Genomic DNA, 17579 nt, shown 5'->3' on the forward strand with positions numbered 1-17579 from the left:
ATAAGTCCCTTTAGCATTTCATATAATAAGGGCTTGGTGATGATGAACTCCTTGAACTTGACCTTATCTGAGAAGCACTTTATCTGTCCTTCCATTCTAAATGAAAGTTTTGCTGGATAAAGCAATCTTGGCTGTAGGTCTTTGGATTTCATGACTTGGAATACTTCTTTCCAGCCCCTCCTTGCCTGTAAGGTCCCTTTTGAGAAATCCGCTGACAGTCTGATGGGTACTCCTTTGTAGGTGACTGTCCCCTTATCCCTTGCTGCTTCAAAAATTTTAAATTTTGATGAAGTTCAACTTACCCATTTTTAAATTTTGTTGTCTGTAATTTTGGTGTCATATCTAAGAAATTTTGCCAAATCTAATGTCATGAGACTTTTCCTCATGACATGTTTTTGTCTAACTTTTAAATGGCACTTTTTTCATCTTCAGGTTCTACTGACAAAAATGTCAAAATAATGGTAGGTATGCTCCCTCCAGGGCATCCCTGATACGTGCACTGGAGTTGACCTTTTCCGGGTATTGCTTAAGAGTTAGGGCTCTGCTGATTGCATGCATCAGACTGCTGGATCAGAGCACTTTGAACTTAAATCTTAAGGCCTCTTGTGCTTCTCAGCTGGACTCACTTGTTGCTTAGGGATTACAGTCAATTTTTCACTGCCATGAGCATTGTTTATTTATTTTTCTAGTTACTTTTGGGTCTGGAATTCTTCTGAAAGTTGAAGGTTCTTAGTATACTATGGGATAGCTGAAATTTTTAGTGTTCATGTCCTAGCTTGCTAGGAAATGACAGAAAAACTTCCACTCCCCACCCCTTCCTTCCCTGGGGGTAGCTTCTCTGTCACCTCCAAAGATACACCTCGTCTCCAGAAATATAACAATCCTCTTGGTTTCCCAGACTGAGAATTGTTGAAGAAATATCCTTTAAACTTTATAGCTCAATCAAAAGAAGTTGATTATGCAAAAGAAATTTCACTCAAAAACTTAAGGGAAGAAAAGAAGGGAGGATAAAAGTCACTGACACATACAGTGTGATACCTTGGCTGGGCCTTGATAGGATGCTGGAGGGTGGCTTGTGGAGTTAGACAACGTCACCCCCTAAAGGGCATTGCTTTGCTGTGTACCAACTTGTCACCAACTGTTTTAAGGTTCCTGAGACAGCATTGCCCAGAGCAAAAAACGTATCAGCTTAAACATCATGGTTTTGAATTCAGACGGAGCAGGAATTGTAGGAACAGTGTGACACTGTACTTGGCCTACCCTTTATCCAGCCTCCCTCAAGGAACATGTGTACAGCAGGAGGGGGAGGGCTGTGTCATACAAGCAGGTCACCATTGCTAAGAGTTCTGCTGTGGAACTCCCTCCTGGAGAGCCGACCAGCAGAAATAACCAGTTTCCCCAATGGTGGCCAGAGGATGATAGCCACACTGTGGCACTTACTGGTGGCAGAATTGCAAAACAGCAAAGACACACACACACAAGATTAAAAACAGCCAGAGACAATATATTTTACCTAAGGGGGGCACAACTTAGAGTGACTTCAGTAGAGCGAAAATGAAATCTAGAAGATATTGGCATGACATCTTCAAAGAGTTGAGAGAAAATATTTTCAGCCTAGCATTGTTTTCCTTGAGAAGATATCTTTCAAGTACACAGGTGAAGTAAGTACATTTCAATATGGAGACAGTTGGTCACTCAAAGACCTTTACTAGTGAGACTTCTGAAGTTACACTGTCCAGTGTGGTAGCCCCAACCACAGATAACGCTATTAATATTAAAATTATTTACAAGGAGCCCTGGCTGGTGTGGCTCAGTGGATTGAGTGCGGGCCTGTGAACCGCATGATCGCAGTTCGATTCCCGGTCGGGGTGTGTGCCTGGGTTGTAGGCCAGTTCCCAGCAGGGGACTCACAAGAGGCAACCATACATTGATATTTCTGTCCTCTCCTTCCCTTCCCCTCTAAAGATAAATAAATAAAATCTTAAAAAAAGAAAAAGGAGAGAGTTACCTGCAAAGGAGTGGCCATAAGACTGTCAGCTGATTTCTCAAAAGAGACCTTGCAGGCAAGAAGGGGCTGGAAAGAAGTATTCCAGGACTTGAAAGTCAAGCACCTATATCCAAGAATAATTTATCCAGCAAAGCTATCATTTAGAATGGAAGGGCAGATAAAGTGCTTCCCAGATAAGGTCAAGTTAAAGGAGTTCATCATCACCCAGCCCTCATTATATGAAATGTTAAAGCAACTTATCTAGAAAAATAAGATAAAAAATATGAACAGTAAAATGACAACAAACTCGCCCTGGCTGGTGTAGCTCAGTGGATTGAGCATGGGCCTGTGAACTAAGGGATCACAGTTCAATTCCCGGTCAGGGCACATGCCTAGGTTGCAGGCCAGTTTCCAGCGGGGGACACATGAAAGACAACCATACATTGATATTTCTCTCCCTCTCCCCTTCCCCTCTAAAGATAAATGAATAGAATCTTTTACAAAAATTTTAAAAAATTAAGAAGCTCCCTAGTGACTCAACCACATTAAAAAATGACAACAAACTCACAGCTATTAACAACTAAACATAAAAATAAAACAAAAACAAACCAAGCAAACAACTAGAGCAGGAATAGAATTGCAGAAATGGAGATCACATGGAGGGTTATTGGCAGGGGAGTGGGAGGGTGAGAGGGGCAAAAGGTATGGGGAGTAAGTAGCCTAAATGGTAGGTAGAAAATAGACAGAGGGAGGTTAAGAATAGTATAGGAAATGTGGAAGCCAAAGAACTTACATGTACAACACATGGGCATGAACTAAAGGGGGGGAGGAATGTGGGTGGGAGGGAGTGTGCAGGGCTGAGGGGAATAAAGGGGGGGAATGGGACAACTGTAATAGCATAATCAATTGTTGGGAACTGCCCTGCCTGGTTTCAGAACCTGTAACCCCGCCATGGCTAAGGCTGAGTAAGAGACCTTGAGGCCATAAGCCACTTAGGAGACAAAGCTTATCTTCCTGGCAGGGGCACCACCTCTGCCCCGCCCCCTTTTACTTTACCTTGCTTGGCCCCCGGGGAGGGGGATGATTCGTTAGCCAATGACAGATAAGATTTCTCAAGCCCTGGCTGGTGTAGCTCAGTGGATTGAGTGTGGGCCTGTGAACCACACGATCGGGGTTCAATTCCCAGTCAGGGCACATGCCTGGGTTTCAGGCCAATTCCCGGCAGGGGACATACCAGAGACAACCATACATTGATATTTCTCTCTCTCTCCTTCCTTTCCCCTCTAAAAATAAATAAATAAAATCTTCAAAGATTTTTCAAGGGAGGGATGACCTAAGACAGGCATGGTCATGAAGGGGCCTTCAGGGAAGAACTTGGGGGGCTATAGAAAAAAGGGACCCTCGCCCCTCGGCTTTGACATAACCTGAGTCCTCATTCTGTCTGCAAGAAATCTCCTAATCTCTTGGCTGCCTGGTTTCCCCTGCCTGACTTAAGCCTGAAACAATGCCGAAGGGTGGTGGAACCCTGGGCAGGAACAGGTGGTTCCCTTGGTATCAGGCCTAAGAAAGAATGCATAAAATCCTGTGAAAACTGCTTTGCTAAGAATACCCTCAATTTTCCGATTAGGATCCAAGTAGGAAATGAGTTTGTTTCCCAAAGTTTTATAGCCCTTTAGCTAACTAACCCTGACTCAAAATAAGCTCTCATAGTTCTTTGAATAGGCTATTGTTTGATCCTTACTGCCTGACAATGATTGATGAGCTTTACCTCTATTCCTGTGCAAACTGAGCCCAATAAAAGCCTATTGGGGAACAGGCTCCTGGTCCTTCTCCTTTGAGAGATCAGTCACCTTTCCTCCCCAAGCAGATCATGTTTTGGTAGACTTTTTCTCATCTGTGGTGGATGAGGGGTGGGGCTCTGCCCTCAGAGCCCACCCACAATCAATAAAATATATACTTAAAAATGATATAACTTTTGCATTGAGTTATACTTGGAATATATTCCAATGGATTTTCATACTTTCTTGCTCTTCACTTCTAATTTCTGTTTAATTGTTTTATTTTCTGTTTTGCCCAAAGGCTAACTTTAAATTCCCAAGAATTAAAGTTTTGGGGGTGGTGGGTTATCCTTTTGTGGTTAGTTTCTATTGTATACAGAGATTGTGGTGTGATATGATTTTGTTGACATAGTCTTTGTAGCCAAAGGTATGGTCAGTTTGGGAGAATATTCTGTTTGTGTCAGAAAAATTATGCATATTTATTGGCACAATGTTTGATGTGTTTATTAAATCAAGAGTCTTAATTGTGCTGTTAAAAATCACTGTATGTTTATTCTTTGGAAAGCAGTATATGTGTATTGAAACCTCTTACCACGATTGTGGATGTTTCTATTTCTTCCTCATGTGTTTTAAAGCTATGTTGTTACATGTATAAAGAGTCAAAGTATTATCATGGTTTAAAATCCTTTCTGACTGTAAATGAAGGGAGAGAATAAACAGCGTTGTCCATACCTTTCCAGCCTCAGGAATGATGACAAGGACTGTAGCTATTCATTCTGCCAAAAGAACACCCTGTTTTGGGCATGTTGCTGGTAACATTTAAAAAAATTTTTTTAAAACACTTCTTTTTTTTTTAAAGATTTTATTTATCTTTAGAGGGGAAGGGAAGGAGAGAAGGAGAGAAATATCAATGTATGGTTGCCTCTCGTGAGTCCCCTGCTGGGAACTGGCTTGCAACACAGGCATGTACCCTGACTGGGAATCGAACCTCGATCATGTGGTTCGCAGGCCTGTGCTCAATCCACTGAGCTACACCAGCCAGGGCACTGGTAACATTTTTGCTTACCAGCCCCCAATGTATATACAAGTGGTGCTGTGATCAAGGCCAACATTATAGATCAAGGACAAAAGATTGTTAAAGAACACTTGTTAGGCCATGGGCAGGAGCGTTCACAGCAGGACTGGGTTACAGTAGTTCTTCTCAACCCTGGATGTATCTTAGAATCAAATGAGGAGCTTGAAAATACTGATGCCCGTGTTCCACCCAATCAGAACCTCTGGGAGAAGGGACTGGACACTGGTACGCAGCCAGTGTAGAGAATCACTGGGTAAGAAGAAAAGAAACTCTCTTCCATGTGCTGTTTATACTTGATCCTGCTGAACTGGACAGGGCTCCTTTGAGATCCCCATGGGGCAAATGCCATAGAGCAACAATGGAGGAAGCTGCAAGGTGGTCAGCGGTTTTAAGGGTTACCTTGCTAGGTGTTGGGAGAAAATTAAGGATACCAAGGAGAGCTAGAGTGGGCAGCACTCACCACATCTCAGATAGCAGACTCAGTGACGGAGATGTCAACTAGGGCGGGATGTTGGAGTTGGCAACTGGATGGAAGGTATTCCTGTCAAATACCGAATTCATAACAGGGGCATACACCCTGCACTGGTCAAACTCTGAGCAATTGGTAGTGAAAGTACTGCCTTCCCTGTAGCAGACATACAGTATCTGAGAAGAGGGAGAGAACTTTCACATTCTTTATATGAAAGGAGTCCTGGGCAGGAGCTTGGGGATGGCTTGTGATGCTGCCTTTAATAATGATAGCTAACGTTTATTGAGCCCTGACTATGTGCCAGATATAGTCTAAGCCCTCTGAATCAATTTCCTTTTTTAATCCTTCCAAGCCCCTATTGGGTAGAAACCATTTTTATCCTCAAGCAATAAATGAATTAATTGAGGTACAATAGGAGGAAGCAAATTCCTAAGATCAAATAGATAATTAAGAGGCAGAAACTGGACTTGATCTGAACCCAAGTTCATCTGAGGCTGCTGTACTCTATACCCACAATGATGAGACAGAGAATGGGGGAGAAGGGTCACTCCTCGTTCAAATGCTGGTTACTTCCCAATATGCTTGGGATGTAGCACAAATGCTTGGTCCTCACCCAGTCCAGGGAGGATGGTTTGCGCTTGAAAGCAAATGATGAAAGCTAATGTGGTAAGCTGAACAGGCTAAATAGGCTGAGACAAAAGCCAAAGGAGAGAGGACTTATGTTCTACCACTGACCTGGGATCCCGGAAAGGGACTGCAGTGCCTTGTGGCCCCAAACTGATAGATATGTGGAAGCTGTAAGAGTGCAGAGTGGTTAGGCCAAGGGAGGGCCTGAGTTAGCCCTCCTGCTCCTCTCTTGTTCTCTATCAGATGTGAAAGGATGCCAGAAGTTTCTCTGTGCCCCAAGTGGAGGGTGGACGAAGGCTGCACTGAGAGCCCCAGAACTGCCCTGGGGGCCGTGATGAACAATGCACCTCCATAGTGGACATTGTGAGGTGGACTATGAAGGCAAGGTGGAGGCCCTGGGTGAGGCTCAGAGGGGTCTGCAGCAGCAGTGATTGCTGAGGTGGGACTCTGCCAGTGCCAGGTGAAAGACTGTCACCCCCAGCCCTGGTTGGTGTGGCTCAGTGGATTGAGCACCAACCTGTGAATCAAAAAGTCACCAGTTCAATTCCCAGTCAGGGCACATGCATGGGTTGCAGGCCAAGTCCCCAGTAGGGGGGCGTGTGAGAGGCAACCACACATTGATATTTCTCTCCCTTTCTCCCTCCCTTCTCCTCTGTCTAAGAAAAAAAGAACCCCACCCTCCCAAAAATATAAAAAACAAAAACAAAAAAACTATAACCACAAAAAGCTAGGCTGAGAATTCTCCAGAGGCAGACTTTAAACAGCAGGTGCCAACAGAGCAACGTTGACCTCTATGTCCAGATAGTTTTAGCAGGTAAACAGTTCTAATCTCTGTGGATCAGTCATGTGACAAAGAACCAGGAGTTGGAGGATCTGTCTGGTCTTTTCGGCAGGTTCAGAAGTAAAGGGAAGAGTTCACGTTTGGCCTTGTTATAGGTAAACGGGGGAATCAGTTGACTCCTGTGGGGGTCCTGAGAAAGAGTGGGCACTGGGTCTTGTTCAGGCCCTATGGGGATAGGCAGCTCTTTGCAGTCAGCCATGTGCTGGGACACAAAAAGGTGGGGGGTGGTTCAGAAAGCAAATGATTGGGAAGATTTTCTTAACCATCATGGTTTTCTGGGGACATAAGGCTCGGGTAAAGTTTAACATCATCCACCTGCCAACTCTATCTTGTCCTCCTGTGGAAAAGTTGCCTCTATTCGCAACTCACTCTCTTTACTCCATACACATTTGTGGTTCTTGACTCTTTCTTCAAACCAGTTATCACAGTCTCCTGTTCTCTCATGCAGTGTGTGAATCCAGTCAAGTCTTTCATACATATTTATGAGTCTTTTTTTGAAAATTGTCTTTGAACAGCGTAGTCCCTAGAGCTCATTCAGATTTCAGCAGTTGTGTGTGTGTGTGTGTGTGTGTGTGTGTGTGTGTGTGAGAGGCACTTCACTGACAGTGGCCACCATGAAGAGTAACACCCTGAGGTTAGGAGTTATCCAACAGAATGGTGAGGGAGAATCCTTGCCAGAGATTATTCTGGATTTGAGTTCAATGCTTAGTTTTTCATATTCAAGAATGATTATTTCTGCATTCCTTGGCAATGATCTGGTTGTGGTAAAATATAAGATGAAGAATTAGACAAAATTGGGTTCAGAATGGTCCCACAGCTTACTTGCTGTGTGATCCTGGGGAAGGATTTTAACCTCTTTCTTCTTTGGCATCTTTACCTGTAAACTGGGAATAATGTTAAAATCCACCTTATAGAATTGCCGTGAGGATCAAATGAGATAATGAATGTAATGAACTTTGCATTTAGGAAGTACGTACTCAGTCAGTGATGGCTACTATTATCAAAATAACTTTTCTATGTCTGAGCCAGGGAAAAGCCTAACCTAACAACCTTTCATGACCGCTGCAGCGGAAGCCCCCACATGTCTCTTTCACTGTGGACCCATTGCTACTCAAACAAGAAGCGTTCTTGCTCAGCAAGGACTAATGGAATAATAGCTCATCAACTCAAACAGTAAGTCAATGATGGAAATTACAGGTGCATGTTAGCTGATACGTGTTCTTTTGTTTTCATTGTGGCTGTCGTATTTCTTTTCATGTCACTTAGTTTTTTAATAAAAGCAAGCCACTAAGTCTATGAATGCAATGTTATTTATAGATTTTTAAAAAGCTGTTCAAAGAAATGATTTTACAAATCAAAAGAAAAAACCTGACAATGTGTCCAAATTTTAGTTGGGGATACATGGATAAGGTAAGTACACTACGCATAGTATACCGGTTTTCTCCGATCCTAAGGTCACTACGGTCTCAGAGAGGCCTGAGTAGGGTCCCCACTAGAGGGCAGTAAGGGCCTCTCGAAAGGCTGAAGGAAGTCCTTCCTTCAGGACTTCCTTTTAGCTTTACTTATTACGAAGAACGTGCTAATTCAGGATTGCTCAAATGGGGCAACTGTACACCAAAATTTACGTATTACCCAAGTGTCCTCAGGATTCAAATTTGGCATTGTACTGAGATCCTGTAGCCTCTGGGAATGTCACTGAACAGCCTGCCGGCAGACCTGGGAACTGCTGGAATTCTCTCCATTGCCAGGGCTTTCCCAATTAGGGCATCAACAGCATTGACCTGAGGTGCTGTGCGTGCTTTTTAGTAATAAACTGCTAGCTTTGTTTAGTTATCCATCATCTATTTAATGTCACGTGGATTGTTTGATTCTCTGTTAGGGTGTTGTGACCCATATTTTCGTCAAAAGTAGTTTTCTGCTTTGTGGTTGGGTCTCTATTTCTTATTGTGGTTGGGTCTCTATTTCTTTGAGGGGTGCATAAAATACCCCCAAATCTGCTTGTGCAGTGACATTACGTTGGTGATATACTTTCAGATAGTACAAGCTAGTTGAATAACTTGTAATATAATGTCAAGATAAGTGTAATAAAAATATTACCTACTTAAAGTTTTCCGGCATTGTTTTATAATTAAAAAAACATGTGTAAACTCATATTCTCTTCTATAGTATCTAGTAAGCAAATTCATATGTAATTCTAGCAATTTTTGTTGGTACTTTTCATTTTGTTCCTTTGTAAGTCTATATCATCACCAGTTCTTTTTTGAGTGAGGCAGTATGCATGGATGAGTAAAGTAGATTCTGCCATCAAAACTGTTTCAAAGATACTGTTCTAAATGCTTTGAGTGGAGTGTAAGTGCTTACCCTCACAGTTCTTAAGCATTACACAATAGAAACGAATAACCAACATGGGACTCTCCCTCCAGTTTTCACCTCACTCATCCAAAGATCCCAGCTACTCTGATGGCTTCTATGAATGTAGTGCCTGTTACGTGTCACCCCACCCTCCCTCATGGGTATACCAGTGTGACATCCCAGGGCCTATCTCATCCTTGTCTCATCGTTCATTTTTGGGCCAGCACAAATGTCACTTTCTCAGAGAGGCCTTCCTGGAGCATCCTATTAATCTGTGTGTCATTCTCTGTCCTATTACACTTTTTTATTTTCTTCAGCACAGTTGTCAGTGTAAAAATTATCTTATTTAATATGTTATTTTAGAAAATCAGTCTCCTCCCATATGTCTTATTTATTGCCATTTCCATAGCACTTAGGAAAAAAAGTCTACTTTGTAAGTAAGCACTTAGTAAAGATTGGATAAATGAATGAATTAATGAATGAATGTCTCACTCATTTATTCATTCCATGTAGCTATTCTGGGAACCAGATGACTGGACTGTCCATAGAAGCAGAAGCTCTCACTTAAGCCTGATGGCAAGTTGCACACACAGGGCTTCACCTGCCTGCTGAACAATGTGGGCATCCCTACCCCAGTCCTGTATTTCACCTTCACTTGCAGAAAGTGAAGCAAGGCTGCTATTATTCACTGCACTTCCCACCCTCCTCCCTCCCCATGCAAAATCGTTCAAGGCTCTGGGCACTACCATTTTAGGTACAATGTCTGAATTGCCACCGTCTGTTAAGGAGCCCTGAGCTGGTCTGGCTGTGACAGTTTGGTTTAGTTAGGAGTGGTGGAAGCTGCGGTGATGGAAGGAAGCATAGAAACCTGACAGGTGAGTGGGGATCTGAGGTCCAGTTGGGCCGCTTGGGAGTCATCGATGGTGGAGGACAGCAGGGGCAAACACGATGGAAGTTGGATATACGGATCCAGGAGTCAGAGTCGAGGATATGGCGGTGGGGAGCAGTGGAATGAGAGAGTAAGCAAGGGGGAAGTGGTGGGCAGAGACAATTTTGCGGTGGGGTTATTTATTTTTTCTTGTTGTTTAACAGCTTTAATGAGATATAATTTACATACCAGAAAATTTATCCATTTAAAGTTCAAAATTCAGTGGTTTTTAGTATATTTAATATAGAGTTATGTAATCATCAGCACAATCTAATTTTAGAACTTTGTTTGAAAAGATTTTATTCATTTATTTTTAGAGAGAGGGGAAAGGAGGGACAGAAACATGATGTATGAGAGAAACAGTGATCAGTTGCCTCTCTCACAGCCCTAGCTTGGGACTGGGCCCACGACCCAGGCATGTGCCCTGACTGGGAATCGAACTGGCAAACCTTAGGTCCACAGGCCGGTGCTCAGTCCACTGAGATGCACCCGCCAGGGTTAATTTTAGAACATTTTAATCACCCCAGTCTTGTAATCATTATTAATCATTCCTCATTCACCTGCCCCTTTCTCCACCAAGGCCTAGGCAACCACTAATTTACTTTCTACAGCTATAGTTTAGCATATTCTGAACATTTCATGTAAGTGCGATTGTATAATATGTGGTCTTTTGTGACTAGATTTTGTCATATTTTCAACTTTCATCCGTGTTTTGGCATGTACGAGTGCTTCATTTCTTTTTATAGCAGAATGATATTCCATTTTATGGATATATAACATTTTATTTATCCATTCATCCGTTAATAGACATTTGGTTTCTTTCCACATTTTAGCTATCGTGAATAATGCTGCTACATTTGAGTACAAATTTTTGTGTGAACATATGTTATTATTTGTCTTGAGTTTATACTAGGAATGGAATTGCTAGGTGATATAGTAACTCTGTGTTCAACACTTCGAGGAGCTGCCAAACTGTTTTCTAAAGTATCTGCACTATTTTCCATTCTATTGGGGGGCGGGGTTTCCTGTTTCTGAGAGTCAGCAGTGACTGGAGCAGGGAGGCCTGGACAGGGGTCCTGGGTGCATCTGGGACTGCACAGGTGGAACAGCAAGGTCTGGGATGGTCAGCTGAGGCTAAGGAAATCCGGACACCGGGGCACTCTGGCACATTAGATCTCAGCTCCTAGGTGTTTCAGAGGACGATGACGGTGGTGATAGAGGAGGCCAAGAAGAGCAGGTAAAGGCGGAAGAGGAAAGTGTCCATCGTGCGGCTGAACTGTACCCACAGGTCAGTTAGCTGGGCCCTTGTCAATCCTGAGCTCCCATTTAACTCTTCCTCTCTGGGTTCCAGCTTCTTCCCCACCAATTCCCTGGGCCCTTTCAGGCCTATGGAGAAGACAGATACTCGCTATGAAGGGGGAAGGAAACACAATGAGAGAAGTGGGGAGTTGTGGAAGTTAAGAGAGTATGGGCAGTGCTGACTTCCCTTACCTGACATGTGAGTGGGGATGAGCCCTGGGTCCACATTGTCCGTCCAGAGTGCAGTGGGGCAGCATTTCCTTGGGCTGGTGCAGTAGAGGAGCAGAGGGTGGAGCCACGGGGGCATGGGTGCAGGCTGGGTGATGGGCAGGTGCAGCAGGTAGGTGATGAAGATGGTCTCCAGCAGGCTGAGCAGCATCAGTGACAGGCAAAGGGCAAAGTAGACACCTGGGGTGGGGGTAAAGAGCACACCAGAGTGAGGCAAGTGCAGAAGAACTACCAAACTCTCTTCCTCCTTTTCTCCGTCTTACACAGAGAGCCCGTTCTGAGATGATTTCTTTCTTTTCTTTTTTTTTTTTTGCCATATTTGCTCAGCAGCCCTAGCCAGGTCAACTGCCTACCCTGCCTCTTTTTTCCCCTTCTTTTCCAACTATTGTCCAATAGTTGGGGAAGAGGGTACATACTGATGAGAGGGGTGCCATTGGCAGGGAGTAGTTTATTCATCATGAGCAGGAAGATGTTGTAGCCCAGCAGAAGGGTTATCTTTTTAAAAAATATTTCATTTATTTATCTTTAGAGGGGAAGGGAAGGAGAGAGGAAGAGAAATGTCCATGTATGGTTGCCTCTCATGAGTTCCCTGCTGGGACCTAGCCCACAACCCAGGCATGTGCCCTGACTGGAAATCGAACCGTGATCCTTTGGTTCGCAGGCCCATGCTCAATCCACTGAGCTACGCCAGCCAGGGTTATCTTGAATGGGGCGCGGTTCTCGCTTTCTGCTGGCAGGTAGAAGCTGAGGGCATCAATGGCAACCAGAAAGCTACTGGGCACCAGAAGGTTTATGACATAGAGTTTTGACCTGCGTTTGATGGCCACCTGGTGGGGAGGAGAGAGCAGAGAGCCAGGTGAAGCTAGGAGACTTAAGGGAGACCTAAGGATGCTCCAGCTCCTTAGTTTCTTAGTGTCTCATTGCAACAGGAGCTATTTCTGGGACTTGATGGTGAGGAGCAGCTTACATATGACTAACAAGACTCTCCATACTGCCCCAACTGGTGTGGCTCAGTATGGAGAGCCACTTTTTGCATCCAAAAAGCAAAATGTTGCAGGTTTTATTCCTGGTCTGGGCACACGCCTGGGTTGCAGGTTTGGTCCCTGGTTGGGATGTGTACAAGAGGCAACTGGTTGGTGTTTCTCACTCACATTGATGTTTCTCTCTCTCTGTTTCTCCTTCCCTTCCCCCCTCTCTAAAAACAAACAAACAAACAAACAAACAAATAAAATCTTAGAGAAAGAGATTCCCCAATGCCCACCAAAGAAAACCAAGGCCAGAGCTGACAGTCTCAGAAAGGGGGCTGCCTAGGGACACTCAGGAGAGAGGAAGGCTGAGGGATATGGTGCCCAGGGGCCTTCTGGTATTGGAGCAAGAAGCAAGAGGCTGTGGGACTCAGAAGGGTCCAAAGATGGAAATCTGGGGACGGACACCCATGCCAGAGTCTCTGGGCTTACATAGAACATGATCTGGTCAAAAAGACTGGAGCCCACATTCATCTTCGGGGCGGCCTTGTTGATGCTCAGGAGGTCCCACTGCCCTTGTGTGCAGACAGTGTCACTCGAGGTATCTGCTCTCTCCCACACTTCCTTTTCCATGCCCAGCAACATGTTTTCCACTGCAGGGGAGACAAAGAAACTCACTCACTTCCAGTCTTGACTTGTGCAGAGCTCAGAGAGATGAATTAGAAAACTGATTTAGCTACCTTTTTTTTTTAGAGGGGAAGGGAAGGAGAGAGGGAGAGAAATACCAATGTATGGTTGCCTCTCATGCGTCCCTGCTGGGAACTGGCCCGCAACCCAGGCATGTGCCCTGACTGGGAATCGAACCGCGATACTCTGGTTCGCAGGCCCTTGCTCAATCCACTGAGCTACAACAGCCAGGGCTAGCTATGTTTTTTATTGCCCTAAGGCATCACTTCCTTGCTTCTCAATTGCCTGCTTTTCATTCTGGGCTTTCTCAGGAAGTCTTGTCCTTTCCTAAGTCCCCCACCTCACCATCCACATTATCCCAGTTAGCATATACTCGACTGTCCCTTTTTTTATGTGTTAAAATGACTCTGGCTGTGTGTACTTTTTTGCTACCCCACTAGTTGATCTCATTTTACCTCAAACTGAAACCCTCACCACCACTCACCTGTGTAGAGGACAAAGCCAAAGGTGAATGTGCAGTTCTGCTGATCAAAGGGGAAGAAGAAGATGTCCAGGCTACAGATGCTGGTCACCTGCATTGGTTTGCTATACACAGTGTGACCGGTATTAACCACATATGCAGAGAGGCCTTCCATGGTCTGATCCACCTCCCTGCTAGGTGGCAGGAGGGGAGGGAAGTAAGTGTTCTGGTTTCAAATCAGTTTAAGTTTCTCTCTTAAGGCAAGGCTTCCCAGTTTTGCTCATGAGGGCTACTCTCATCTTTTGTGCCCACCGCTTTCCCAGGTCCTGGGGGGAAGCTGATCAGCTGTGATTGTACTCCTCCCTGAAATAAGTTGTTAGTGGCTGCATGGAATGGGTTTTCCCTGCACTCCCCAGCAGACCAGGTCTTTTCCTTGCGAAAAGGTCTTCCCTCCAGCTTCCCCAGCCCTGATACCCACGATTCTATGATGCAGATGTCTGGAAGCCACAGGTTCTCAGTTGTTACAGTGAGTTTATTGAGATGACCACATTCTCCTGGGTCCCAGCGCATGAATGGATTATTCCAGGTCTAGAGCACACAGAGCACAGAGGGATGGTTATGGCTGAAACCTGGAACTAGTTTATGTCAGCATCCCCTGCCCTTCCATTCCCTTAAAAAGATATACATATGTATGTATTTTTCTAAATGTATGTACTATGGGTATATGATAAAAATTCAACCATTCTGGAAAGTTATAATATAAAAAGCGATCTTTTTCCTTCTCAGTTCATTCTGGCTCTTTTCATATCCCCAGCTCAGTTCTATTATTAATAATTTCTTGTGTGTCATTCTAGAAAAAACTTAGTACATATTCCAGCACGCATTTTTACTTACACAGACAGGATCATACTGTACACGTTGCCATGCATGCTGGTTTGTTGAGCTCACTTTCTTTTGCACTCTGGTTCGTCTTATCCTCACGATAACACCTCCCCTTCTCTAGCTGACACAGTCTTACTGGCTTTCACTTTCCACTCAGGGAAATCTTAAGCTGGGTGCTACATATATTTGGGCCCTGAAGCTTCCTTGGGGGCTTCCAACTGTGTTGTCCTTCTTCTTCCTCTACTTTCCATCTGTCTTTCAAAGTTGTTTGGTGGGCCAGAAAACTACTGGCCTCATCCTAGTCAGATGTGTCTATTCTCTTGGGCACTGTCAAATGCAAAGCCAGAAATGTGATTTTTGCAAAGCCAGAAAAAAAGGGAAGGAGAGATAAGAAAAATGACATTACATACCATCTTTAACCACAGAAATGATGTCAGCAGCTGAAATTGTGCATTCTGACACACACACACACACACAAAAACCCATCCAGGATGATTAATGCCTTGAGATCAGGTCCTAGTCTGCCTCTTGCCTTTGTTTCCTAAATGGCCCCACGTGACTGTTCAGCTTTTCACTCACAAGTTCCAAAAGAAAGGTGGGTCAAAAAAACACAGGTTGCATGAAAATTTTTCAGTTGTATGAAAAATGCAGGTTGTAGGAGAAAAAAGCCAGTATGAGACCTACTGGGGATATGTTCTTTATAGAATATTCCCACAAGGGCATTATTCAAGGACAAAGGTACCCTGCAGAAATGTCACTGCAGCATTCCCCTTCATATCTCTCCACTCCATGGGATGAACACCTAACTTGTACAACATCCATTCAGAGGACTCACTGCTCACCACTGGACCAGTGCGAAGTTGGGTTAACAGGGTAAAGACCCCTTATTCCCTATTAGCAGCCTATGGAGAGAATGTAGTTAGACTTCACCACTTCCCAGATGGCAGACAGAGTGAAGGAGATGTTGACCTGAGTGGGGATGCTGTAATTGATAACTGGACGGAAGTCCTTCTGTTTAAACACAGTCTGGAAGGCAACAAGGTCCACCCCATGCTGGTCAAAACCTGAGCAGCTGATGGTGAAAGTGCTTGCCCTTCCTGTAGAGAGCAGAGACCTTAGGAGATGGGAATAGGGTTTTTGTGTTTCCTAAGTGAGAAGAGTGCCAGGGTCTGAGAGCTTCTCAACAGAGAAACAACATGTGGACGTGGGGTGAGGCATGTGAGCCCCTCCTTCTTGAAGGCCAAGCTCTTACTGCCAGGGCTGGGAGGGTGCGCTGGTCTGTGAGGCAAATGGCGGAAGGTGATGTGGTGAGCTGACCTTTCAGGGCTCAGGGATCAGCACTTTCTTCCTGTGCTTTTGCTCCCATGTAAAGACTACCCAAATTTATATGCAAATAGGCCCTCTGGGGAGTCTTATTCCTTCCATACTTGCAACATTTAGATGCATTTAAAGTTTGGCTCTTGTTTGACCATACTTTTTTTCTCTCTAGCTCTATTGTAATTCTTCCTCATAGACACTAACCAAAATTTCCCTAAAATTTTTTCAATTTTCCCTTCCCACTTTCACGTTTTCCCATTTTTGGAAAGGAAAAGTTTGGAGAGACATAAACATGAGTGCAGTGTAAATACATGGAGACTTAAGGAAGTTGTATGTGAATTTATTGACTACTTGCTGTGTGCTTGTCCCGCACCCTTCTCAAATTCAATGACTTCGTCTAAGATCAGTGGGAGCCATTTTCATCATCACCACCTTGAGAAGACTTCAGTGACCACTCACTGTGTGGTTGGTGAAGCTATATAAGAAGATGGAAAAGCCCTTCTCATCAAAAGATGAGAAAAGCCCTTTTGCCCACCTCACCTGCGATCCAACCCTAGGTGGCTCTGTGGTTATTCCTGTAACTATAGCCCAGCAAGTTCTTTCCCATGCCTCTTCCACTCTCTTCCCCATGTTGGTTAACTCGTAAGGTACATATCCAAGCTAAGGAGAAAGATACTAAGGGAAGCCAACGTTGTCCTTTCCTCTCCATGCTCTTCTTCTACAAGGTCTTCCCATGTGAGGTGGGTGACGAGTTATGTTATTGTTAATAGGACCAAGCTACCTTGTCCACAGTTACTGTATCTTTTAAAAAACATATTTTATTTATTTATTTTTAGAGAGTGGGAAAGGGAGAGAGAAAGAGAGGAAGAGAATCATTGATGTGAAAAATATTAATCTTTTGCCTCCCATGCACCTCCCGCCGAGGACCTGGTCTGCCACCCAGGCGCGTGCCCTGACTGGGAATCCAACTGGCCACTTTTAGGTTCGTGAAGTGACACCCAACCCACTGAGCCACACTGGCCAGGGCCATACTTATTATATTTTGGCAGAAAGGAGCGGTTGGATATTATAAAGGGATGGAATTGTGGTAAAATGGTAGGACAGACAGTTTGGTAGATGCCTATGCAGGGAAATGAGACAGGGACTGTGTACTGATCAGTGAAACAGGTTTTCACGTGTCCCCAAAGGAAACAAAAATATAGACACTACAAAGAAAGGCAATGTTTAAGCAAGCTATTTTGGTTGCACTCTAGTTCTGGAGAGTAAGAGAGTTTCTGGATTTTGCCCGAAACAGTGTTCTCATTTTTTCCTGTTCTTGCCCCATCTTACCTTGAAGCAGAAGGCTGACAGTGAGGCAGAGGAGGAGGCCCCCTCCAGTGGGCCACCCCCCTTCCATGCTGCTCTTCCAAAGTCTTCTCTGGGGACTCCCCACTAGCCCCCAAACTCTTGAGCTTAAAGGAGCTCAGACTACACCTTGGTTCTTGGTTTTGAATACAGTTCATGACAGGTGACCACTCTCAGGTGAGAGACTGTGGCCAATGATGTCACAGCAAGTGTCCTGCTTTGCCCCTGTCCGGGTGTCTTCCGGGCTCCAGGCAGGGAGGCAGTGAGGCCTAGACAAGGGAGAAGTGCCTATTTAGCAACCTCGTCTAGGTGAGTGGTTTTAAGTTTGAGTTCTAAGTAC

At 44.4% G+C, this 17579-nt stretch overlaps 1 protein-coding gene across 1 annotated transcript; it reads right to left on the reverse strand.

The window, feature by feature from the left end:
• Positions 1 to 11249: 11249 nt before the first annotated feature.
• On the reverse strand, positions 11250 to 17291 carry LOC118974237 (5-hydroxytryptamine receptor 3C-like). The gene is made up of 10 exons (XM_037027614.1): positions 17225 to 17291; positions 15509 to 15675; positions 14989 to 15033; positions 14175 to 14284; positions 13721 to 13890; positions 13042 to 13202; positions 12271 to 12411; positions 12001 to 12079; positions 11549 to 11764; positions 11250 to 11443 (listed from the first exon to the last, which is right to left on the reverse strand). Exons 1-10 carry the CDS (start codon positions 17289 to 17291, stop codon positions 11250 to 11252), a joined length of 1350 nt encoding a protein of 449 aa, XP_036883509.1.
• Between the last annotated feature and the right edge of the window lie 288 nt (positions 17292 to 17579).

The sequence above is a fragment of the Sturnira hondurensis genome, unplaced genomic scaffold (genome assembly GCF_014824575.4).
Source record: "Sturnira hondurensis isolate 20B ecotype Veracruz unplaced genomic scaffold, ASM1482457v3 Scaffold0019216, whole genome shotgun sequence".
Lineage (NCBI taxonomy): Eukaryota > Metazoa > Chordata > Mammalia > Chiroptera > Phyllostomidae > Sturnira > Sturnira hondurensis.

What these genes read in the sequence shown, in the direction of transcription:
- LOC118974237 (XM_037027614.1), bottom strand. Translation starts at nt 17,291, where the DNA reads ATGGAAGGGGGGTGGCCCACTGGAGGGGGCCTCCTCCTCTGCCTCACT. An exon ending in TGTCAGCCTTCTGCTTCAAG is followed by an intron (nt 15,676 to 17,224) that starts GTAAGATGGGGC and finishes TGCTCTCTACAG; the next exon opens with GAAGGGCAAGCACTTTCACC. An exon ending in TGTCTGCCATCTGGGAAGTG is followed by an intron (nt 15,034 to 15,508) that starts GTGAAGTCTAAC and finishes TGTGTGTGTCAG; the next exon opens with AATGCACAATTTCAGCTGCT.